This window comes from Myzus persicae, unplaced genomic scaffold, assembly GCF_001856785.1.
Source record: "Myzus persicae strain clone G006 unplaced genomic scaffold, MPER_G0061.0, whole genome shotgun sequence".
In the NCBI taxonomy this organism is placed as follows: Eukaryota; Metazoa; Arthropoda; class Insecta; order Hemiptera; family Aphididae; genus Myzus; species Myzus persicae.
In genome coordinates, this window is record NW_019103867.1 from 539,445 (window position 1) to 563,903 (window position 24,459).

The 24,459-nt window shown below is 28.4% G+C and overlaps 2 protein-coding genes across 6 annotated transcripts; one reads left to right on the forward strand and one right to left on the reverse strand.

Annotated features, from left to right (window-relative positions):
* Positions 1-944: 944 nt before the first annotated feature.
* On the forward strand, positions 945-4,161 carry LOC111035614 (COP9 signalosome complex subunit 6). Its single transcript, XM_022317301.1, has 3 exons — positions 945-1,450; positions 1,524-1,963; positions 3,773-4,161. Exons 1-3 carry the CDS (start codon positions 1,142-1,144, stop codon positions 3,981-3,983), a joined length of 960 nt encoding a protein of 319 aa, XP_022172993.1. The 5' UTR covers positions 945-1,141; the 3' UTR covers positions 3,984-4,161.
* A 438-nt stretch (positions 4,162-4,599) lies between these two features.
* On the reverse strand, positions 4,600-13,999 carry LOC111035613 (protein Fe65 homolog). Of its 5 annotated transcripts, none has more exons than XM_022317297.1 (16): positions 13,827-13,999; positions 10,545-10,688; positions 8,000-8,276; positions 7,774-7,929; positions 7,469-7,653; positions 7,285-7,397; positions 6,889-7,010; positions 6,613-6,805; positions 6,413-6,540; positions 6,306-6,311; positions 6,015-6,181; positions 5,853-5,957; positions 5,589-5,788; positions 5,338-5,517; positions 5,063-5,260; positions 4,600-5,003 (listed from the first exon to the last, which is right to left on the reverse strand). In XM_022317297.1, exons 2-15 carry the CDS (start codon positions 10,654-10,656, stop codon positions 5,084-5,086), a joined length of 2,121 nt encoding a protein of 706 aa, XP_022172989.1. In that variant the 5' UTR covers positions 10,657-10,688; positions 13,827-13,999; the 3' UTR covers positions 4,600-5,003; positions 5,063-5,083. The 5 variants fall into 5 exon arrangements, with proteins under 5 accessions (XP_022172989.1, XP_022172990.1, XP_022172988.1 ...); XM_022317298.1 differs by lacking the exon at positions 13,827-13,999 and adding an exon at positions 13,566-13,786; XM_022317296.1 differs by lacking the exon at positions 13,827-13,999 and adding an exon at positions 12,727-12,852.
* Between the last annotated feature and the right edge of the window lie 10,460 nt (positions 14,000-24,459).

The window sequence follows — 24,459 nt, forward strand, 5'->3', positions numbered from 1 at the left end:
TTTGAATATCTTGACATTTCGGAATTTTCAAACGTTGAATTATTCGGAATTTAAATTAGAAATCTTAAGACGTGAACTGACCGATTTCAAGTAAGCCATATAAAGAATTCAGATCAGTTTTCTGAAATATTATAGTATGATTAGGTCGATCGGTATGATTGTATGAATGTATGATGGACAAAAAGTACATACAATTGAGCATAAATTGTTTACCGATCACTCTCGTAACACCAAGACTTATCACTTATACGTCGAGTGCACTTGCTATACACAGTGTTACAGCTACAAACACATTAATGATCATTTACTACTTGCACATTTACAAGACCCGCATGCATAAAATTTAAAAATTGCCTATGTCGAACCCCTTGAAAACTGTCACTATCGATTCCCAAAATATTACACAAATTAATCGTCTTTCTAAAACCTTCCCTGGCCTATAATTTATAAGTTTTTACAATTTAACGAATCCGTTAAAGCAGTAAACGGTTCTATCTTTGCACTAAAACGCGGTCTTTCATTCTTGCATACAACGCTTTTTATGTTTTTTATTCTTCGAATTCGAAGATCATTGAATCTTCATAACCGTTCGCCATATTTGAAAAGAAGTATACAATTTTAGAACAGCTTTGTAACAGTCTTGTACATTGTATATACTTATTACTTACGCAGCTACACACTAAATTATTAAAACACAATAAGTTTACGCCTCAACGCCACACTCGTGATTTCAGATTTGGACGTAGTCACATAGATATTAGACAATATAGATATATCATATATGTAATATAAATGTATTATTATTATTCACCATCTCTTTATTATCTATGTACTATGGTTATGGAGTTGTATATCAACTGTGTTTCGTTGTTACCACGAATATACTATGGTTTTTTTTTGGTTTTACGGTAACTTTTGTGGTTACAATTTGTCGGGATGAACATCACTTATCAATGTGATAACATCATAGAATTTGTAGGTGTTTGTCATTCGACTATCGAACATTTTAGATTTTTAATATCGTTTTTTTTTAAATTTAAAAGTATTATTTCATTCATCTCACTATCTCAGTAAATTGAATTCTGTCCCGATTGTGAGAAATTTTTCATTATTTTTTATAATTAAATAAGCTTATTCCAATATGGAAAACACAAGTGTGGAAATGGAAGTAGACGAACCCCAAAATAATGTTCTAGCCACAAATGTTACGGGCAGTGTATCTATATCTTTACATCCACTAGTCATTCTTAATATATCTGAACATTGGACTCGTTTAACAGCTCAAGTTGGTAATTCAGTACCTTCAATCGGTGCCTTGATCGGTAAACAAAAGGATCGAACTCTTGAAATAATGAACTCTTTTGAACTGTCATATACTGTACTTGAAGATAATGTGACGATGGTTATTGATAGAGATTACTACAACTCTAAAGAAGAACAATTCAAGCAGGTTAGATAAATATCAGTATCATGTTTTAACATTCAGATCCTTATTTTTTCTAATTTTCTATTTATTGTTTTAGGTATTTTGTGACTTGGACTTTCTTGGATGGTACATAACTGGTACTGGTTCAGATAAACCAACATTTCGTGATATTGATGTGCATAAGCAAATCATAAATATTGCTGAAAGTCCCATATTTTTGAAAATGGATCCTCATGGTGGACATACCGATCTGCCAGTCAAAGTATATGAATCCGTAATTGATATAATGAATGGAGTGCCAAAAATGTTATTTGTTGAATTAACATACACCTTATCTACTGAAGATGCAGAACGTATTGGTGTTGATCATGTTGCACGAATGTCAAGCAATGATGCACAAGAAAATAGTTTGGTTGCTGAAACATTAACTGTTCAGTTTAATGCCATCAAGATGCTCCATAGTAGAGTTAAAATGTTACTCCAGTATTTGAAGGAAGTAAAGAAATCTGATGATTCAGTGAACAACGAATTATTGAGGTGAATATATTTAAATTTAAGATTTAGGGAAATTTAACTACTATTAATATTATTGTTAGTACCTAAAGAATTGATTGCCTTTTCAATAAAAAATATTAGGCCTAGGCACTAGTAACACCTTAAGCCTTTGGAGCTTTATCCCCCTCCCCATTTATAAATGTTTTGTATTTATTTATATAATAAATAATTCATACATTTTGAAATCCATAAATTTGAAATATAAATTAAATTATTAATACTTAATATTGTTAGATTTATATAATACTACTAAATATATAAATAAACAGTGCTTGTTGAAATATAATAGAATCCTACTAATAACTGTTTAAGGGTCAGAGTGTCAGGATAAAAATATTTGTTAAAAAAAAAGAAGAGTACATTCATACTAAAACCAATCAAGATTTTCAAAAAAACTTATTAGATATGTATCGATATATAGTAGTTGCATATTGACCCGTATAGTTGTATTAAGGTCTGAATTCTAATATGGGTGACTGATGTTCTCAGTTAATCAGTACATAATTGATATAACTTTTTGAATGCTTAATTTTGAACAAATATGTTTCGATACAAAGATTAATTTTATATAATAAACCTAAATAATGTGTATAATCTACATATTTTTTGCATTTAAGTGCAATTTCTCCAGTTTATATTAAAATAAAATTAATAATCAGTGACAACTGACAACATATGGTATAACATTTCAGCCCAAAAATTTATCATAATAAATTATGAAAAAATGATTACAACATTTGTCCAAAACTAGAACACATAATATGTGCTCACTTAAAAATTTGTCTAGAATACCCATTTGTAGATTCGATACTGTGATTGTGATTTTCTGTCTTTGTTTAACATAAGCGCAATATAGAATTTTAGACATATTCTTTGCCAACTAATGTAGTGAAGTGATAAGAATTCTGTAAACAAATTGGAATTTGTTGAGAAGGCTACTTAAGATTAACTTAACCACATTTGTGATTTTTTTTTATTTTAACTTCTCCAAAAATTAAAATGTAACAATTTGTAAATATTTTTTTTTTTTAATGTAACGTTTTTAGGAAATTGGGGGATTTACATTAGATAAATTGGTACGTTTGGTAAGGAATAGTCTAAATTCCTATGTCGCTCTTGTGTTAGACAACGACTGAAAATCTCAGTATCATAATATGCCCTTAAAAACAATTACTTGTATGTTTATAACATTAAGGGCCATTTGTACCATCTCCGATTATTTGTAATCGAAGTGTAACCGTAGACAGTACAAATGGTCCTTAGTATAAATTATAAAATACCAGCAATAGCTTTAAGTTGTAATTTAATTTAATTTTTAAGTTTCTCTTATCTTCTTCAATTGCTTAATTTATTTTTCATTCTGCTATGTTTAAACAATTTTTAGATGTACATGTAACATATTTTAGTATTTATAATTACATACTACATCGTCTATCTACCACACTCAAAGATATCTTCAATTTAAGAGCTTTCCATACCAGAAAGTTATTGATTTTACCATTCTTTTGCTCAAGATATATTTGTCTTTAAATACAATTAGTATAGTACTAGATAAATTAGTTAATTAAAAATGGCTGATTTAATTGTTCTATAAAATATTAAGTACATTATAATAAACAAATCTTATTTTATTTAGTGTTTGTTATAAAACTAATAATAACCAGAAATGTTAGCATAATAATAATAATAAAAAAAATACCAATTATGAATTCAACAACAATTAAATAAATTGAGTTATAAATTATCTGTCAATAAAAAATATATTATATTTAAACATTTTCTATTTTCTAGGGAATTCGTTTCTTTGTGTCATCGACTGCCAGTTATGGAATCTGGAGAGTTTTACAGGGATTTGTATACACATTGTAATGATGTAGCACTGATTGCTTATTTAGGAGTATTGACAAAATGTAGTAATGAAGTAAATGATTACTGTAACAAGTTCAATGCACTCTATGACCGTCAAGTAGTTGGTAGAAAAGTTAAGGGTTTGTTTTTATAATTTTTTTTTTCCATTTAAAATGTTGAAACTTTATGAATGAATATGTAATAATACACACTTATTAATTATTAATACTTTTAAACTTTTGTAAATCGGTTTAGGCGATGTAAACCAATATTGGAAAATAAAAATAAAAACTAAGACTGTCATAATATTGAATAAATGTACAATTTAAGTGAACTTGTTAATATTTTTATTTATTTTTTTTATTTTAACACTTATAAAGCTTAGCTCTAAATTTCACAACATCAATATAGTTGTGCATATTCCCTAAATAAGAATTACTTTTTAACAAGCTATGTTTAATTTACAAATAACCCATGTACCAAAATTTTTGAGATCACTCAATAGTAGGAATTTAATTTTGTTTTATTTATAAATAGGTTTTAAATAATTATGTTTGAAGAAAAAAATTATCAGTCAAAAAAAATATAATAAATTAAGCTTGATATGTGGAGAGCATTTAAGAAAAATAAAAAAGGTGCTTTTTAAATATTTGTCTACATGCTTGTAAAACTTCAGGTTATTGTCATCTTTATTTTCTAATGATTAAAAAACCAGCTTTGGCTTAATTTGAATGAGATTCTTTTTCATAGTATTATAAATTTTAGCAACATTTGAAGGCCTAATTTCTATATATATATTTATATTTATAAGTATACATTATTATTTAATAATACACAGCTTCTGAAGGACAAGAAAGATCAAGTCCATAATATTACAACATATTCAAGGACCAAGGACTGTCTTCTATTGTACTCTATAACCTATTTAGATAAGTGGTATCTCAAAATGAGTAAACTAAAGTTACGTCATATGCTTCATTTCCCTAAGTGATTATAAGTCACAATTTAGTGTCTTAATAAATAATTAGTAAGGGTTATTTATGGTCCGGTTGTCAATGGTTGGTGACAACAACGACTGTAAACTGGTCGATAGAGCATAATATTTTATAGTGTGTGGAGACTGCAAATGTCGATGTGGTATTACTTCACGCACTCCAGGATTCGTTAATTCTTCCTAAATTATATAAAAATTATGTAAATAAGTTTTTTTAAGTTTTAGTTATTAATTTTAACCTGTAGCGTGAAGACTTCTTCTCAGGATTGGGTTAATTTCATTTTACGACCTGTGATGGTGCCGACTAATGACTTTAATGTAGAACTGATACCTTTCCTTGATATGCCATTTACATTTGGACTATTAATATTGTGACTTAGAGATGCATTTGGATTCAAACCTTGAGGATGTGCATCTAAACATTTTTGGTATCGTAACTGAAGAAAGAAAAAAGAAAACGTAAACAACAATCTTTGTACATAATATTATTTTGTATGATTTCTGTTTGACATACTTTGCATGCAGCTTCGATAGTTTTACAAAGTGTTCCGGCGGATGGATCACACTCGAACACATGTGCAATGAATAGATCTTGGGTAGTATGCATTATAAAAGCGCATTGTTTTATATTTTGACCTATCCCCAAAAATGATAAATACCTCACTCGACATTCAACCATTTGATCTCCTTCATCCTGAAAATCAACAGATATTAGGTATGTGGATAGTTGTGTGTCCGAGTATTTTTGAATATCTATCGTATTACAGTGTCTTGTTGTATGGTAATCATTGAAGGTGCTACAGCCACTGTAACCGTTTGGGGTACCGATGTCGGAGAATTTTCCAAAGCGACAATCGCGTCATTTAGTACATCCATTCCAGATGCTTTGCTCACTTCAATTGAACCCAAGTAAGTGGCTCGAATGACTTTACGTGGTTCTTCCATCGGCGTAGGGAATGATTGAGCTTTGAAAATAATATTGCACAATTATTACATAAGTGAATGATACAAGAAGACACAATAGTATACTCAAGTTGGTGGTTGCAGAGTAACTGCCCCGGTAACTTCTACGTTTGCGATACTCCAGTGGAAGGTTTGTCGGTCTAACCGGCTGATTCATTTTTGTTGCAGTATCTACGAAACGGTACTAATTAATCGCCGTTTTAAAAAATAACATGTTTTAGTGTGTACTTATGTCTGTAGATCTAGAAAGGTTCTGCTGGAGACTGCGTTCGATCATGATTTTTTTACAAATGTCCCTAAGAGTGTTAGCAATCGTACGAGCAGGCATGTCACATCTGAACACATGACACATATGTCGGCGGGTTATTCTGTCACGAGCTACGTACGCAAAATCCCTAAGAAATAATTTTGTTAGTTCGATGTATGGATTACTTAATGCCACTAAACTATATTACTCTTATATTTTATTATTATTATTTTTTAAACTCATAATTAAATTGTATGTATTATTATTATTACCTTTCCCTGTGGGTTAAGCATTGAAAAAAAGAATAACAATGGATTATAAAAACAATACATTATTAATGTAGGTAACAATGTAAATATGATATCAATGGTTAACAAACCTTCCATTGTCTCGTCCAACTCCCCATACTCTGATTGTGTGTATTGGTTGCGTATTCAACACAGTGAGGTTCTCTGGATCTATTAATTTCAACGCTCCTTCGTCCAAATCCATAAAGAGATCTTTTCCCTGAAATCCATTAAAAAAATTATATTTATTTAGCAGTTAGGCACTTATAGGTACACTGATATGGGTACTCACGTCCCCCCATCTCCCAACATTATCAATAAAGTCGTTACGCCCAAGTGATAGATCAACAATACACTTGTTCACAGCTTTGCTACTTCTTTCTGGAGTTAAATCGTCTTCACAAATTTCTACCCATCCCAAAGAACGCACAGCAAATCGTATACCTTTGTTTTCGTTTTCGATTCGAGCTGGATAACTTCTTCGTCTAAAACATATAACATAATATTTAGTGAAATCAACTTTGGTAGATATGTTTCGAATGCTATACTATTTTATTTAATATTTTACTTATAAGCCATGTCTTCTTTTCTATTCTTTTGGTAACAAAGATTTTCAAGAGCGGAGCTCGTCGTACTTCTAGTCACTGAACTTACTAAACCTCCGGTGTTATTTTGAAAACTATTCAATACCTTAAACAAATACCGATACATTATATTATAGTTTTAATAATTAATATTTTCAAAAGTTTCAAAGTTTTTTTTTTAAAAATTAAGTTAGGTATACTACAATTTTTATGCGTAAATTACAGATTTACATTTTTAAGTAGAGCTGTTAAAAACTTATAATTCTGAAATAATTTGTTATTGTTTAATTTTTTACAATTTAATATTATGGAATTGATTATAGTATAATACTATAGTTTACCTATAGGCATTTAATATTTTAAGCTATATATTGTCATACCGATTCTGCATCTTTGACCAATGGTGTTTTTGGTTCATTTTTACCACTGTATTCAGGAGGTTCTCTTTGAATCGTTCCGCTTTTAATGTGCCAATAATAAGGACCATCGTTATCTAAAATTGAATTAGTCCAATACCTTTAGTTCATTTAAAGAAAAGAAAAAACGCTTTATAACTCTACGCACCTTCGTGTTTTTCCCATCCGGCTGGCAATTCATCAGTGAATTCGTGTGAATTATTTTTCATCGGAACTGCATACAAATCATTATTCAAATCACCTTGTATGTGTTGTATATCCATATTTATATTAGATGTATCCTTTTGTTTGTTTAAAGATAGAGTATTGGGTGGCGTGCGTTTCTCGTTTATACTGTAGGAGTAACATTTTTAAAAATTTTTTATTTGATTACTAATAAATATAATACATAATATAACATGTACAATGGTACATATATAGAACATGTATTATTGATCGATCAAATAAACTTACTTCCCGCCTTTACATTTTGTTTGCTCCGATTCTTCGATTAAATCTGGTTTTACGTACGACACTTGCATTTGGTGGTTTTGGTTGCTAACATTTGTTAAATCATGTTGATTTGTAATATTCATGTCTCTTGTCACGTTACGATTCAAATTTGTATTCCTATACAAAAAGTCCCACATGGTTTTCTGTAATTTTTTACTTAAATTCTAATTTTAGACCAATAAATTACCAATTTTTTCCTGTTTGTCCCAACACGTCCACTCCCATTGATCCCAAGTCTAACGATTTGTAGCGTTTTCTGTTAATGTTGTCTGTGTTAATATTGCAAACTGTGTCAAATTCCCGACACAAAAGCTCTGAATATAATATACAGTCATCATTCAAATTGAACCCAGCTGGAGAGTCAGTAGCTGATGTTAGGTTTGAGTTCAATGCATCATCCAGGGCTAAGTGGCCCGTTCCAGCAAGATGATAGTTTGGATTCTCGTAACTCAGACGACCATTTTCTAAAAAAAAAACATTCATAATTTTCTTGAAAACTTATAATTACAACAATAATTATTATTTATTTATTTTATAGATTTAACTATAAATATTGAATACATCATGATTGTATTTTTAAATTAAAGTTTGGAATATTGTCCACAATGCTTATTTTTATAGTAGGTATATCTTCAGAACAATACCTACTAGCTATACTATGGTAAAATATTTTTAAAAAATAAGATAAATACCAACATCGACACCACAGTCATTGACTATTATCTTTATGACGATATGTCTATTTATATGTATATATATGTAGGTATAAATCATTGATATATTTTATCTTCTCTTGGATAATTTTATTTTGAAATGAGCTAAAAGTACTCAAATAATTTATTTTCCAAATGCATATAACTCATTTTAAAATTAATACGTGAAAAGACAACTCTTTGCTTGGACATAGTAAATATTCTTTTCTACAAATTCGATGGTATGTAAATTTGCTCTAATATTATCTAAAAATAAACTGTAGTAACAATCTGGTAGGTACGTAGATTCATTATGTTACGTGTGTGATAGAGACAAGACATGCAGGTGTAGCACTGTAACGTCCTCTTATCCGTTAATTCAAATATAAATATTTATACACATGTGTACTAGGTAGGCACACATAAATGTTTATTAATTAGTAAATATTAAATACCAAATATTATATAATACTAAATAGTAAATAATTATTAATAGTAATAAATAGATTCAAGTGTTTTTTTAGAATTTAACAATTACCCACCTATGTATGGCTCATTTGACAAGTTAGGTACCTTATTTAATGAAATAAACCAACTATACCTGTCAACCAATATGTATTAAATAATTTGATATAATATTTTAGTATATCTTATATAGTTATATGTTATTGTTATAATAGCTACTACTCTAGTTAATTAGTAGCCTCCTAACTCCTTAAAATATTCAACTAAAGCTCATTAATTGTGATAGGTTTATAAAGTTTATTATTCGAAATTCTTTTCAATCATTGGGCCGTAATATTTACAAAAAAATTGCCATATTTATGTACCTATCTATTATTTGAGATAGAGAAAAAAACAAAATATTGTTTTTAAAAATGAAAAAAATACATTCAAAATAAAAACAAGCCGTAATCAATTTTTTAAGTTTATATTGATTTTATAAATAATTTATTAATCATAAGATCATTTATATGAAAAAAAATACGCACCCACAATTACTTGAACATGGTCCATTGATAAAAACATAATAAATTATATTGTTATGGTAAACTAAATAAAGAAAACGTATTATGCGTAGTACAACAACTGTAGTCGTGTGTAGTAATATAATCATGCGCATAGTAAACCAGCCAGTTCGCCGCTATATAGTAGAGATGACTCATAGCGTTCGAATATAAAAATCGATATATATATGGGGTATACCTACTCCCGGATGAATAATATACAGTTTCTCAAAACAAAATAAAAAATGCTACTGTCATTAAACGCTAGATGATATAAAATATAAGTACGAAATATATTATATTATATTATTATGAAAGATTAATAGTTATTATATTCTTAAATTAATACAATGGATATCTATTATTTGTCAAACTGTTAAAATTAATAGGATTAATTTTTAATTTTGGGAAATATGCGTTGTACAATTGTAGAACTACCCCGAGTACGAAACATTATAGCGTATATTATGAGTAACCTGAAAGTCTCAAAATTCGACCGATGTTTAGAAATGTTTTATGCTATTTTAATAATATTATAGATGAAATATAATTTACCTGTTTACCTATATTGATAAGTACATTGTACAATTACTAATTAGTTAATTACCATTTATCTACTATAGGCGCAAATAGAGTTTTTTTCAAACCGACTTGAAAGAGCTAATAATTTGCGTCTACGCCAAGTCCCCCCCTCCCTACACAAACACACACAAACAAAAATAAAAATCGATCATTTACACGACTTAATATTCCATAAGAAAGATATTTCTCGGATTTCATAATAATAACCTATATCCCCAAAAATATAGTCTATTTGCGCCTATGCACTTAACACTTATGTATATATACAGTAATAATATAAATTACAATAATGAAGTAGAAATGAAAATGTCAACAACTATATTTTTGAATAATTGCTAAAATGTGTCATTAAAAAAAAAACTATCTCCTTTAACTGCATTTTATTTTCATATTCCACTTCAATTAATTGAACAAAATAATGTGATAAAGGTATAAAGTAATTAGTAATTACCAAGCAAATTGTCGTCTTCAACAACTGCAGCAGTCATCATCGGATATAGAGACGACAACAACGTAGCGTATGGACTTCGATTTGGGGATCTAATTATTTCACCACACAACATACCATACGTGTTCTGACCTCAAATTACGCACCCTAGATAAGACAAATTAGTACATGCATAATTAACATAAGATATACATCATAAATTATCTCATACTAAAGCACTAATAAATTATTTTATTTTAAACACTTCGTACAGATACATAGTTGTAGTTATTTACAAATTTGTAATTGCATTGAGTTAACAATCAATATATTTTATTTGTGTTTGATCAATACAACACATTTTTAATAAATATAATTAACTAGTAATGTTTTTTCTAGTTTTTATTTATAACTTATGTAATTCAATTTACTTAATGTTCGATATTTAATATTATTTTGTTAAATCACTATACGGAATAAACATCACCTATTGGCTATTATACATTTTTTAATATAATAAAATGATTTTTTTAAAATATTTTTTAGGGCAAACTTGAACGTTAGATGAATATATTATATTATGCGACGAACTTTTCATAATAATTCATATCACATTATTTTCAACCGACTTTTGAAAAAGTTATAAACGTTTATTGAATATTTGATAGGTAAAGTAACTATATTAACTTCAACTATACCTATTGTAAATATTTTTTTCTTTTTGTTCAGAACGCTAATTTTTTTAACCGTACTATTGGTACCTATATATCATACAAATACTATATATTTAGTTAAACGAAATAAACACGAACGATCAGTATTATTTGTACAGTTCAAAAACAAACCCTTTATAAATCGAATTATGAAAAAACCCACGAAATCACAGTGCACCGATACAATGACGATTGCAGCCCAGAAACGAGTTTACAAGGCGAGGGCGTGAAATGCGTGAAATGTTAAGACGGCCGACGGGACGTATTCATTTCCTCCATCCTACCGGCAATATTGATTGGGTCTGAGCGACCATTTTTGGCGCCACAAAGGCTGCACTTTATTACACTAGTCTTGCGTGGCGGTCCGAAATTAAAAAAGACATATAGACTTGTTGGAGCCAAATGCATTATTTAAATCAGACAACAAAAACTATTAGGTTATCTGTATTTTGTCGAATCCATAGAATATGTAGAATATTATTATTATTATTGTGAACATTTTTTTTTCATAATAATGCATCGACTACTTTGTATAATATTGGACTGCATACACGTCCAATGCGTTGAAACGTAAACACTTTACATACTTTATACGTTTTAATACATTAAGTACGTCATAATAATTAAATAATATCATACATGATACTATTTTACCCAAAATATTTATGATAACTTTTGTCTTAGTTTTAATTTTGTTGTATAATATTTTAGCTAAAAAAGTGAAATACACAATAACGTATAGTATCTAGTTATTATCGGTAGCAAAAATCGCGTTATCAATTTAATTATTCGTTCATAATTTATAAGTCCATAAATATATACATATATAATATATATATATATATATATATATACATTAATGCTACCAATTTAGTTAAATACATATATTTATTACCGAGTGATTAATAACTACGAATTACAAAATAAGATTATTACAATCATATGCAGATGGCTTATTACTTTTGAGTTAATCTGATTTTAAAACTATTTTCTTATATTAAAGATACCTACATAAGTATCGATATGCTATCAAATAGATACTAATATATTGCTATAATATTTAATGAAATATCATAAATATATAATTATAATGATGAATTAAATGAAAATAGTTATACAATTATTTTTAGTAAAATTTTGTACAATATTCAACGTTATTGAAATATTAAGTTATAAGTAGTATGCCAAGTTGCATAAACAATCACTACACATTTAATGAATCAATAGTGAGCTAATGAGCCTTTAAATATGATTTCGCAGCCCACGATCGGTTCATTAAGTTTTAGTGAACCATAACATTAATAATTATTTTATGCAACTTGGCACTAGTATATTTAAACAAATAAAAATAACAAATATATATTATGATGACAGAACGAGACATTTTGGTGAAAAGCTTAATAATATAATACATACATTCGTGTATTATTATGTAACATTACATGGTCACGAGAATAACTCTATATATATATATATATGTATAATATACTCACAAAATATGTTTTTCGACAGGATTCGGGTGATTTATAGCCTTGAAATAAAAGTTACAACTAGCGTTCGACTGTCACCGCAGCGCCGAAATGACAAACAAAGTATAAGAAACGAGAACCCAGCTGTTGGTCATTAAAGGTTAGTCAGGCGCAGGACGCAACAATACAAACATGGCCGACGCTAGAGGGTATCGATTATTTTTCCTGCGCTCGCTCACACACACGCACACACACACACAAACACATACACACACACACACACACATACACCCATTACGCAGACACTCGGCGAGATATATATTTTAAAACGGGATCGGACTGGGTTTCGACGCGCTTAAATGTCTGGAAAAATACGGAGAACGATTTGGACAGTCACGCGAAACATCTTTGAATAACATCGCTGGGCACTATTATAGGTGTACATAATTAAGACAAATAATAGCACTACAAGTATTGCAAAAAACGACTTTAGCTCACGGTTCGTTTCACGTTAGCGTTCCTATCCAGTAAAAGCGTAAACGTCATGTTTATAATGCGCGAGGAGTCTGCACCATACCTACAAATTACAATGTTACCAAGACTCCACGTATAACGTATAACGTATATCGTGTAGGTATTACAATAAACTTTTCACCAAATCGATATATTTTCAATAATCATATATATTATCTTGGATAACTTACTCGACGCAGATAATATACTATATATAATATATACCTAACTACAACCACACCTAGTTTGACTGATTTATATATACATTTTTCGTACTGTTTAATCTGCTGCCAAAGGTCGAGTAGGTATTTCAAAAAGCTTTTAGCGATTAAACAAACAATCATACTTACGCCAGTAGGTTAGAATAATATTTACTTCCGTATTGCGATAATATTATAATTAAGTTTCGCGTGCAGTGTTTATAATATTAAAGATGCATTATCATTATTCGTGTATTTACTATAACGTCAACGCGATACTGTTTTTTTTTATAAATAGATACCGTTTCACTGTTACACAATAGTCGATGAGAATTATCCAAAAGTATAATTATTACCCAAATACATGACACCTATGTATGCAGTGTACATAATAATATGCATGGAACTTACGGCTTTGGAAAATACTTTTGGAAGGAAAATGACTTTTGACACATTGGAGCTAAAGGCAGTATTCGTATCGCACTAAACACATAAAAAGAAAAAAAGTTGCACAGCAGAAAAATTAACCGCGTGGAACTCACAACATTTAATCCAGAATCGAATTGTCGAATGACGAGACCATTGGAATAAAAGACCGCGCGCACTCGGTCTCCTGATAAGGAAATAACGACCCGGCCAATGCGACGCTGCACATGATAACGGTACCCTGGATGACCTCGTGTGTCTGTCAACTTAACGTGTGTATACAATATAATGTGCCTACAACTGCAGTCTATAAAGGTAGAGTGTAGACTACACCACCTTTATTCATATGAAACAACGAAATGACTCTTATGAGAAACGATTGTCCGAATTCGATTCTGTGCAACGAAAAAATTATGATACAAATTTACAAACAGGATAAAATAAACCTATTCATAAGAAATAAACAATGAAATATTATTGAGCATTTCATTGTCGTTTGCGGAATATCCACAAGCTATTAATATTGAATTTAAGGATAATTTTATTTAAAAAAGAGTTAAAACGCACTTAAATTAAATTAATTGAAAATGCTTCTTTTTAATCATTTTTTTAGAAAAAAAATGTCTTTTTAAACTAACCACTAAGTGATTTCGTCAATTCTAATTAAAAATGAATCCAATAATTTCTATAAATAATTGTATAAATTAATTTAATGAGAGTACTAAAAGTTCATATATATAATCGTATTTGGTACCTAACGTAACATTTTTAGATTAAATGTACAATACTGCAAGAAAAATTAATCAAACTAAAGTAATTTAAACTAGCTAGTAGCCATGAAAATGTTAAAATTAGTGTCCAAATTAGCATTGGGATTTAGTTAATAATAAATATCAAATACAATAATATTGCATCAGCTATTCGTTAGCATATATACGTGGCTGTCTTTTATATACATAATGATATTATAACATAATATCATAATATATATTATATTATTGGATGATTGTTTTTACTGTAAACACTCATTATTTCGAAAAGTATTTACTTTTCTAGACTTCGTTTTTTCAAAATGTAGAACATGTGAAATATTGACATTTTATGCTGCCCTTATTTTTTTCCCACCTTATGTGTGTTGGTGAAACCTCAACCCTTATTGATTTTTAAATGACATTCTATATTTTTAATTACATGATCAGGAGTAGACACTAGACACTACACACGTTTACTGCAGTAACGTCCCTAGACCTATTTCCAGGACGTCAAATGACAAACTCAATATAGGTACTATTCAATTATCCGTTTTACCATTCTTAATAAATATTTGTATTTACAAATTATTATAGCATTTATAACCAATGACACTACGTAATTATAATTATTATTTATTGCCTTATTGGTTATACTTATACATAAAGCGAAACCGCTAAAAACTAGTAAATACTCAATCACTGAAATGTTGTCCTTGGGAGTCTGTTAATTTGAGGCATAAGCAAAAATATGAGGGTTTAGGGGATAATTCCCCCAATCTCAAAACTCTATTTGTGTCCATTTTAGGAGGTTTCACTAATTATATATCAATAACTCTCAGTAGCAACTTATGAGCGTATGTATAAGCTTCCGTTGCAAAGGTCAGGTGTCATGCAGTGATCTCCAGAACTCGACTTACTGCAATACTAATATGCTATTTTCTATTTTTAACAAAATTTATTTGTACATAGCCTATAAATTTAAGTATGCACAATACAGGGTAATTATTTAAAGGTAAACATACAGCATTAATTTATTTTAAAAGTAATAATCTATTACGAACAAGCAATTGATGCGTAATACCGGGCACGTAATCCTCAAAAACTGTTTTTCATAATGACCGGAAATGTTCAGGCCAGATGAGGCTCTCAAACTTTTCACGGCATGATCCATTTTTGAAAATGTTAAAATTTTAGCGAGGGGCGACCCACAAAGTCTCAATATACTAATGGCCTTTATTTTTTTGTTTTATTACTGATCGCTAGCTTTTCGGTAACTTATTTAGTCTGACACGTCACTGGTATTAATAACATCAATATTTATACAGTACATTATATAATTATACATGGAAAATAATGTATAGGTATCATATTTATTTGAATTTATACACATACAATATTATATATTTACTTTATAATAAACATAGTTTAAAGCAATCTATTATTAAATATTTTGTGACTTTTTGTTAGAAAAAAAAAATTCAAAACTTTTTTATCCCCACAATTTGGGAATCTTCGTTTAAGCAATATACAGATGTACAATTTTTGTACAATATATACGAAAAGTGAAAAATAAGACCATGGAAAATAAGCTCAGAAAAAAAATAGAACCGAAAAAGTACAAAAAAAATAAACACACCAAGGAAAAAAAGCCCCGAAAAACAGTTGAACACATGTATACTTTACTCCTGGGTGTTACCCATTTGCGCCAAAATAAAAAAGTTATGTTTTTTTTGACAGCCCACTTGCTCCAAATTTACCTGGTATAATTATAATAAAGTAATATATTTTTTATTGTATACAACTTTATTTAAATCATAATTAATTATATGAATGTTTTTAAAGTAATAATCAATAATAGCTGTATAATACACATTTTTTTGAAACAATAATCAGAATAAAAACAAATTGTAAATACTTTGTAAATTGTGTTTTTCAAATAATAAAAAAAATCTTTCAAAAACAATAAAATTATGGTAATAAATTATTATCATGTGTGATTTTTGTATAAATGTAGTATATTTATACCAAAGATGTTTTACTTATACCCCTGATGTTTTTTGACTTATACCTTAAAACACTGTATATTATGTACAAATGAGTTCATATTTATATTCAAATTTTTTTTCTGCGCTTTTTTCGGTGGACTTTCCGCTTACCTATGCATACATATCCCGATATCCGACTCGTCGTTATGCCGGGATATAATGTCGTAGAACTGCACAATAATGAAATACTTATGATTTTTAAAGTGATTTATATCCAACAAACAATTACAAATATACATAACAAATCGCATCGTTACTTACTTTAGTTCTAAAAAAAATAAAAAATAAACACTAATTGAATTGTATTTTTTCTGTTAATTAATATCCATTAATAACAGTAGACTAGAATTCTGGATAGTATTAAATAATTTCGATTTGTTAAATAAATAATAATAGCATTAAAAAAGTGCTCTGGAGGTATGATGATGTATCACCCTGGTCAAATATGCCACTTGCACTGCATAACATAAACTCGCACTCGCTTAGTTAGTATTATTATTTATTATAATAAATTAATAAACTAAACTATTATAGTCCCTTAGTTTATTGTTTAATGTTTATCCATATATTTTGCTTATATGTGATATTAAATATTTATAGGGTAAAATACTAAAATCCAAGCAAACTTTGGTGAAATATAGTCGTGAATGAACAAAGGGTATTAGTGATTCGAAGTGAAGTTTTTTTTGTTGGATGTGGAGGGGGAGGGAGGGGTATTAGAAATTTGGGCAAGGTATATATTTAAAATTATTTAAAAATATTTTTATTATATATTAATACGAATTACATAATTAAATAAATATTTTATTGAATACAAATTATATTTATTATATTTTTTTAGTTCATATAAAGTAACAAATAATAATTGCACTTTGGTTTCTCTTTTTTTGCAATGAGGTATACACGAGTAAGACGGGTGTGACCGATAATGATTTACTTTTTATTTTTACTATTACAATAATAATTAATATATTTTGTGTGATTTGAAAAATCATCGATGGTTGAATCCTTTGATAGATGCAGGATGCATTGATCTTCACCATTATTATTGCAACCGTTTTTCAAGCAAAGGGAAGCTTTATTATTGACACTTTTAGAACATTTTTTTTTCGTAATACACGAGTTCATCACCATGAACATTTAATGTGTTACTCGTGTTAGGTATTCCAGGTATGTTCCAGTTTGTGAGTCTATAAATGTGGGCCTTGTAATTAGCGGTTAGTACAACAAATCGTTTACCATAAAAATTATGGTAGATCACTTTCGACACCGTTACCGAAAGTGACAAAAGTTTATATTCTAATTTTTAAAATAAATGGTTTGTTTTTCAAAATATTTAGAATATTTTTGAGCTAATAGACATTTGACGTTTTTGATTTATTTCTTCAATAAGGTATATAGAAAAAAATAGAGGCTCTTAGAGAAAAATTGTAACCGAGGTCTTTTACATGCCAGGCCGACATCGATTACTAATAGTAAAATACATTACTATAAAAGCAAATCGATCTATGACAATTAAAATTAGTGAACGTTTATATGTACGTGAAAACCACTTAAAGAATTAGCACCACTTTTTGCACATGTATTCCTTATAGTTCGGGGAGTAAAGTGTTTTTTGCTTTGTTTATCAACTCCTATATGTTTGTCGGTTGCTAAAAGGTGGTTTACACATGAATTTTGTTTCGGCTCACAAAAATCGAATAATTTTTTTGATCATAAAGAAGAAACTACTCGATTAATTTTGATAAGTCTTAAAGATTAGATATATCAGGAAAGTTTGGAAAATACCACGTGCTATATTTAGTCCGCAACCAGTCGTTACGAGATGGGTCAAATTAGTTCACAATGCGAGGAACACTGATGCTGATTTGCCTATGAATAGAGATAGAGGTACTTACACTAGTTACACTAAAACCGAGATATAAACCAATTAACCGAATTTTTTGTTTGTTAATTTATTTCCAAGCAAGTCACGTTGCTCAGTTTTATATCTTAAAATATATTTAGTAATATAGACTGGTGACCACCATCTTCGTCCAGAATCGTTTTTACTTGTTCGTAGGTATAGATTGGCTATATGCAATGATGTATAAATATAAGAAAATATTGTTTAAAAATCGATATAATTTATACGATGATGAACCATCGAAATGTTTGTAGTAAAAATAGATAGGTTTTCAATAAAATAACATTACTTTTCCAAATAATGTGCAATTATGGTCTATTAGAATCACTCTGCACGTTAGTGCTGCGTAAGAGTGTTGGACACTATTACATACATTATTATATTATATGATTAAATTGAGTAAATCGATAAATCGATTCATATAAAGATAATATTATAATTTCGTAGAATTTATATTTTGTATAGGCATACAGGTAAACTTTACTTAGGTATTATTAAATTATTTTCCAGTACTTGTGCAATGCGAAATTCACATTGGATTTGTGTGTGAATTATCTAGGAAAACGACTCTTTAATAAAGACAAACAGTTATCAAACTTTTTATTTATTACCCACTCACCAATATCTACTCTGATAAACAGGATCGCTTGTTCGCGTGCTTAGGTTTATTATAATAATTAGAGTGAGTACATAATTTATTATTTATACAAATATACATGGGAGGTATGCAACTATTCAAGTATGAAGTAGTTATTTTAAGCAATAGCTTTCCAAGTGTATTGAACTAAGGGATTATTGTCTATATTATACAATAATACTCGTAATATTATCAGTTGTACATAGTATATGAATATTAAGCTGCCTGCGTACTCAAACGCGCATTATTGCAATATTATAATAATTCCGACAACGATGAATTCCGACGAAATTATTATTTTCCCTCCTGATTCCTATTGTTTTTTTTTATCATACAACGATACCAATAATTTATTTTTAACATAGTATAGTAATAAATAATGTAGATACGCATTTATATTGGTGTCGTAAAGCATAATAATAATTATATTATACTTTTTAACTTTAATAATAATACATTAATACCCATATGTAATACCTATCACGTTTCGTTCTATATTATTATTGCACGTTTCAAACAATACGAAATTTACTTATATAATCAAATTGTAATGTAATTGATTTTAATTATTTTATAAAGCATATAATTATATTATTTTATATTGTACCTATATTGAGTTATAAGGGCGTAAATAGGTATGCACATTTTCAAAATTGTACAATAATATACATAATACACTGTTATATTATAATGTACATGTTTTTGTATTTGATTGTTATTACGTAGCTCAAACAACAATAAAATCCGGGGAACTCGCTTCTGCCAAATCCGGGAATCCCTATTCGATATTATGACGTATTTAATATATATCCTTACTAAGATATAGATTACTGTTTAGTGTAAGAGATGAGTTCAATTTAAGTTCAATGAACAATTATTGGGCGAAGGAGATGGCTGGATTAGCATCTTTTTCTAAGGATCAATGATATAGATTATGTTCGATGATAATACTCGTAAGTATTTTCTTAATTCAGTGGACTAATTATTTTTGACAAAAAACAGGGCATATGACATATATTTTATTAGTAATTTACTAATTACCATAACACACCAGTGGTGTGTGAATATATGAAAATGATATAAATAGTTTAAAATTAGTCTAAGTATTTTTTAAATTATTTTGTATGAAGAAAATTATAAATAATGGAGAGTTTCATGTCTGTAGTATTTTTAAAATTTCAACAAAATTACTAAATACGTTTGAGGAAAGTTGTTTCTTTTTTTGTTTAAATGTCCAATCTTGTCAAAATTTGAACTACAAACTCTTATAGTAGTGAAATGTATTTTCGATATTTTTAAATTCTTATAAGAACAAATAACCTATGATTAACGGTGTATTAAATTATCAAACTTTTCAATCTAGGACACACACAAAATCGCAAAACAAATTTCATCGCTCCACTCGGAATCTAAAATACAATTTTTATAAATGTTACATAAAAATGAAATTAGTAGTTTAGAAAATAAATAAGACGCATAACAAAATATGCAAAAATACATATCTCATTTTATACGGAGTGTTAGCTGAAATAGTCGAAAGCTGGAAGTCGGAGGAAGGAAATGGGATTAAGGAGTGTGCGTAGATGATCCAATAAGTGATCTGAGACCTAATGTTAATTTAGCCAATAAAAAGGAGTAACCATGATGTCACGCCACTACATCAGACAGGATGTCATGCGTACTCCATTTGCGATCTGCCAAGCTATAACTAAAAGATACTATATTAAAGAATATAGGAGTAAATTATTTTTAAATGTACTATGTAAATATGTAAAGTATTGTATACATAGGTATAGTCGATCTCAGGGACATTGAAAATATGCGTGATAATGACTACGACAAATATTTAATAAGAAAATCTTCATATACAGTTACCATCATACATCGATTGAAGTAGAGTAGGATTCTAAATTATATTTTTTTTACATAAATTTGAGACTTTTTTAGTTGTTGCGTTTCTAAAGTTTCTATAGTATAGTCGTTTAATATAGGTACGGGACTTGGCTGGGTTTAAAAACCTATATAATAGTAATAAAGTATACTAGTATTATAACTAGTATTATGATACAAATGTACAATAGTACCTACATACTTCATTATATACAGCATTACATATTCATACACATTGACACATACTCATTCGAAAGTAATTGTACCTAAAAAGCAATTTCTGATTTTAATAATAAGCAGAATTCAATATCTGAACGTTAACTACAAATTATACATTATCACGTTCCTACATCGATTATGTTTCATCCTTATGCGTAATATGCAAAACAATAAGGTGTTATAAATATATAATTACCACTATGTGATTGCTTAAAAATACAAAACAAAAGTTTATTTTATAATTTATATATCCTATAATTCAATATATATAGGTAGTCTTTGTTGTGATCAATATTTTATAATTTCATTTTTTAAATTATGTTCATATTATTATTAGATATTAATATACATAATATTATCATTTGCTATTTATTATTTTTCATTAAATTAACCATTAACGTGATACGTGTTCACAATTGAATATTCAAAGGACGTTCGGACTAAGTTCTGTGTGGATGTGTATTACATTCTATAAGTTGTTTAAGTTGATAAAAAAATTAATCCTTTATTTAATAGAAGTCACTAATCACTTTAGTCACTGTACCGTCTATTTTACTAAATTAATTTAAATTAAATAATTTATTTAGCGTTGTCTCTATCGAAAATCGAAATAAGTTTTTAATTTTTTCATATAGAAGACAGTGTTTGGTCAAAAATAATTTTCTATGCCATTCAAATATCCACTGATAAATTGAAGGATGTTTAAAATAAAATAAAATTTATATTGTTTTAGAATTTTGAATACTATTCGTAAAAAAACTAAAAGTAGACGTTTGTAATTTAAATTTAAAAGGTTTTAAAAGAGCCATGTTTTGTTGGTTTTTCAGGGAGTCTGCAAAGATCCTTCCCAAAACAACTCCCTATAAAAGAAGTAGATGTTTTTCAATCACAATAAAACATAGATATCTACCTAAGTTCAAAAATTTTAATTTTAAATATAAAATATTATATAATAATTATGTAGTTATTTGTGCATGTCCCCGGACAACTAATTTTAACCATCATATTATGTACTTCCTCAGTTAATATTTTTATAACACCTTCTATAATAATAATACCGATCATATTCATATGCGTGTTTTATACACAATCACATAAAAAATTTAAACATAAGGTAGGAAGGTACTATAGGTATATAATATACCGTATATTTTATTCGCATGTATGTCACATTGTCTCATTCAACGATCGTTTAGAATACGAATAAGTCATCATACTACAGACGCAAATAGGAGTGGTTATTACTCGTAAACAGTATTCCCCAAACAATTTGGCCGACGGTCTGAGTAGGTACTATAGATTTAATTCCTTATAATCGGGTCAGATTATTTAATAATTTAAGCACTCTCAATTTTTTTCTGGCAAGGAAGTAACGTGTGTGTTTTGATAAAAAGTCAATAATATGTCAAATATTATTAGATATAGGCGACTTATTTATACTATAATAAAGTTTAGAAAATGCGATTTTTGAATGGGTGGTGACATAATAATACCAAAACTATGTGACTATTATTTTTATGTGAATGGCTAATAATAAAGTATAAACCTTAAATAGTAATCGTGTAAATCGTCAATATTTTATAAGTTGTTAATTGCTATCATTTGACGTTTGACCACATTATATGGTGACGACAGTATTTTTATGAACAGATATACATTTAATTTGTAAGTATATACATACACCTACTTCAAATAAGGACCCAGACTCCAGAGACCCCATCATCCATCAGCCATAATAAGAATTCATTTTAGTCATTCGCCAAACTGCTCAAACTAAAGTTTGGTACACCATTATTAATTTGTACATGCTTATAAATATTAACACTTCAACACTTGTATAATTATGTAAAATAAAAATGTAAATGTTAGGTTGTTAAAACAAATAAAACAATAACCAAATCATAAAATATATCATATTACTAAATACTGTACTAATCTAAGTTTCACAACAATTGTTTTAATTTTATGAGCGATAATATACTAAGTCTACTCGACTATGTTATAGTTGTAGCGGTAGGTACTGAACTGCAGTTATACATTTAAGGACGTAAATCCGTATAAGTATAGACGTATAGTAGACTATTTTGTAATATTTTGTATGGCACATTGGCACCTACCTATATATTATTAGTTGTAATGTTGAAGAGGTATAGGTACATAATATAGTTTTTACTATAATACTACTTATTATATAGCCGATATAATTACATTCAGTATATCTTTTTTTTTTCTTAAAAAAACAAGAACCGGGTGGGAATTGTTAATCACAATACCGTCACCAGAACCCGTAACATTTATTCACCAACTTCAGATGATACATACATGGGTGGGGGCTTTTAACCACCCCGAAAAGCCAATATGCCAATATACCAATAAACCCAATACACATAAACACAGTGGTGAAAGCGGGGATACGGTAGGATGGCATCCCTCCACTTTTTATAATTCACATTTTCTATTCCTCCACTTATTTAGTACGTAAATGAATAAATGATATATCATATGTGAGAACTCTGTATAAATTATGAAAGCCACTTCGACCACTGCTATACATACCATAATATAATATTATCGTAATTTATGTACGATATACAGTACATGGATATACCTAAGTATAATATAATATAATACCTATAAGATTAAGATAATACCATTATGATCATTTTAATTATTTTTTGACGCACAATGGATTTGTAAAATGTTCTCAATAAGTGTACCTATTTCTGTGTTCAGAAAGATTTATAAATCTAGTTTACTGAAGTCGAAAAAAACAGAATATAAAACCACCTAAAAATTGTAAAATCTTTAGTTATACAAGTGTATGTGTGTATGTCATAAATAAATATAACAATTAAGATTAACCAAATTCTAAACTTACAATTATAATGTTAACTTATCGAAAATAATAAGTCCTACCTGTTAAATGTTAATAAGTACTTATGTATTATAATTTTAAAGTTGCTTTTAGTATCTATTTCTTAAATAATAACTTTGAAAATATTTTTTCTATGCAAATTTTAAAAATTTTTAATCATCGTTTTTTTTTAAAAAATGTTCTCATTGAAAATTTGACGACAAAATTGACAACATGCATTCACATTTTCATACTACAAAGCAAAATATTTTTCTGAAGATGAATTTCGAGCAGTTAATTATTATGAATAACTTA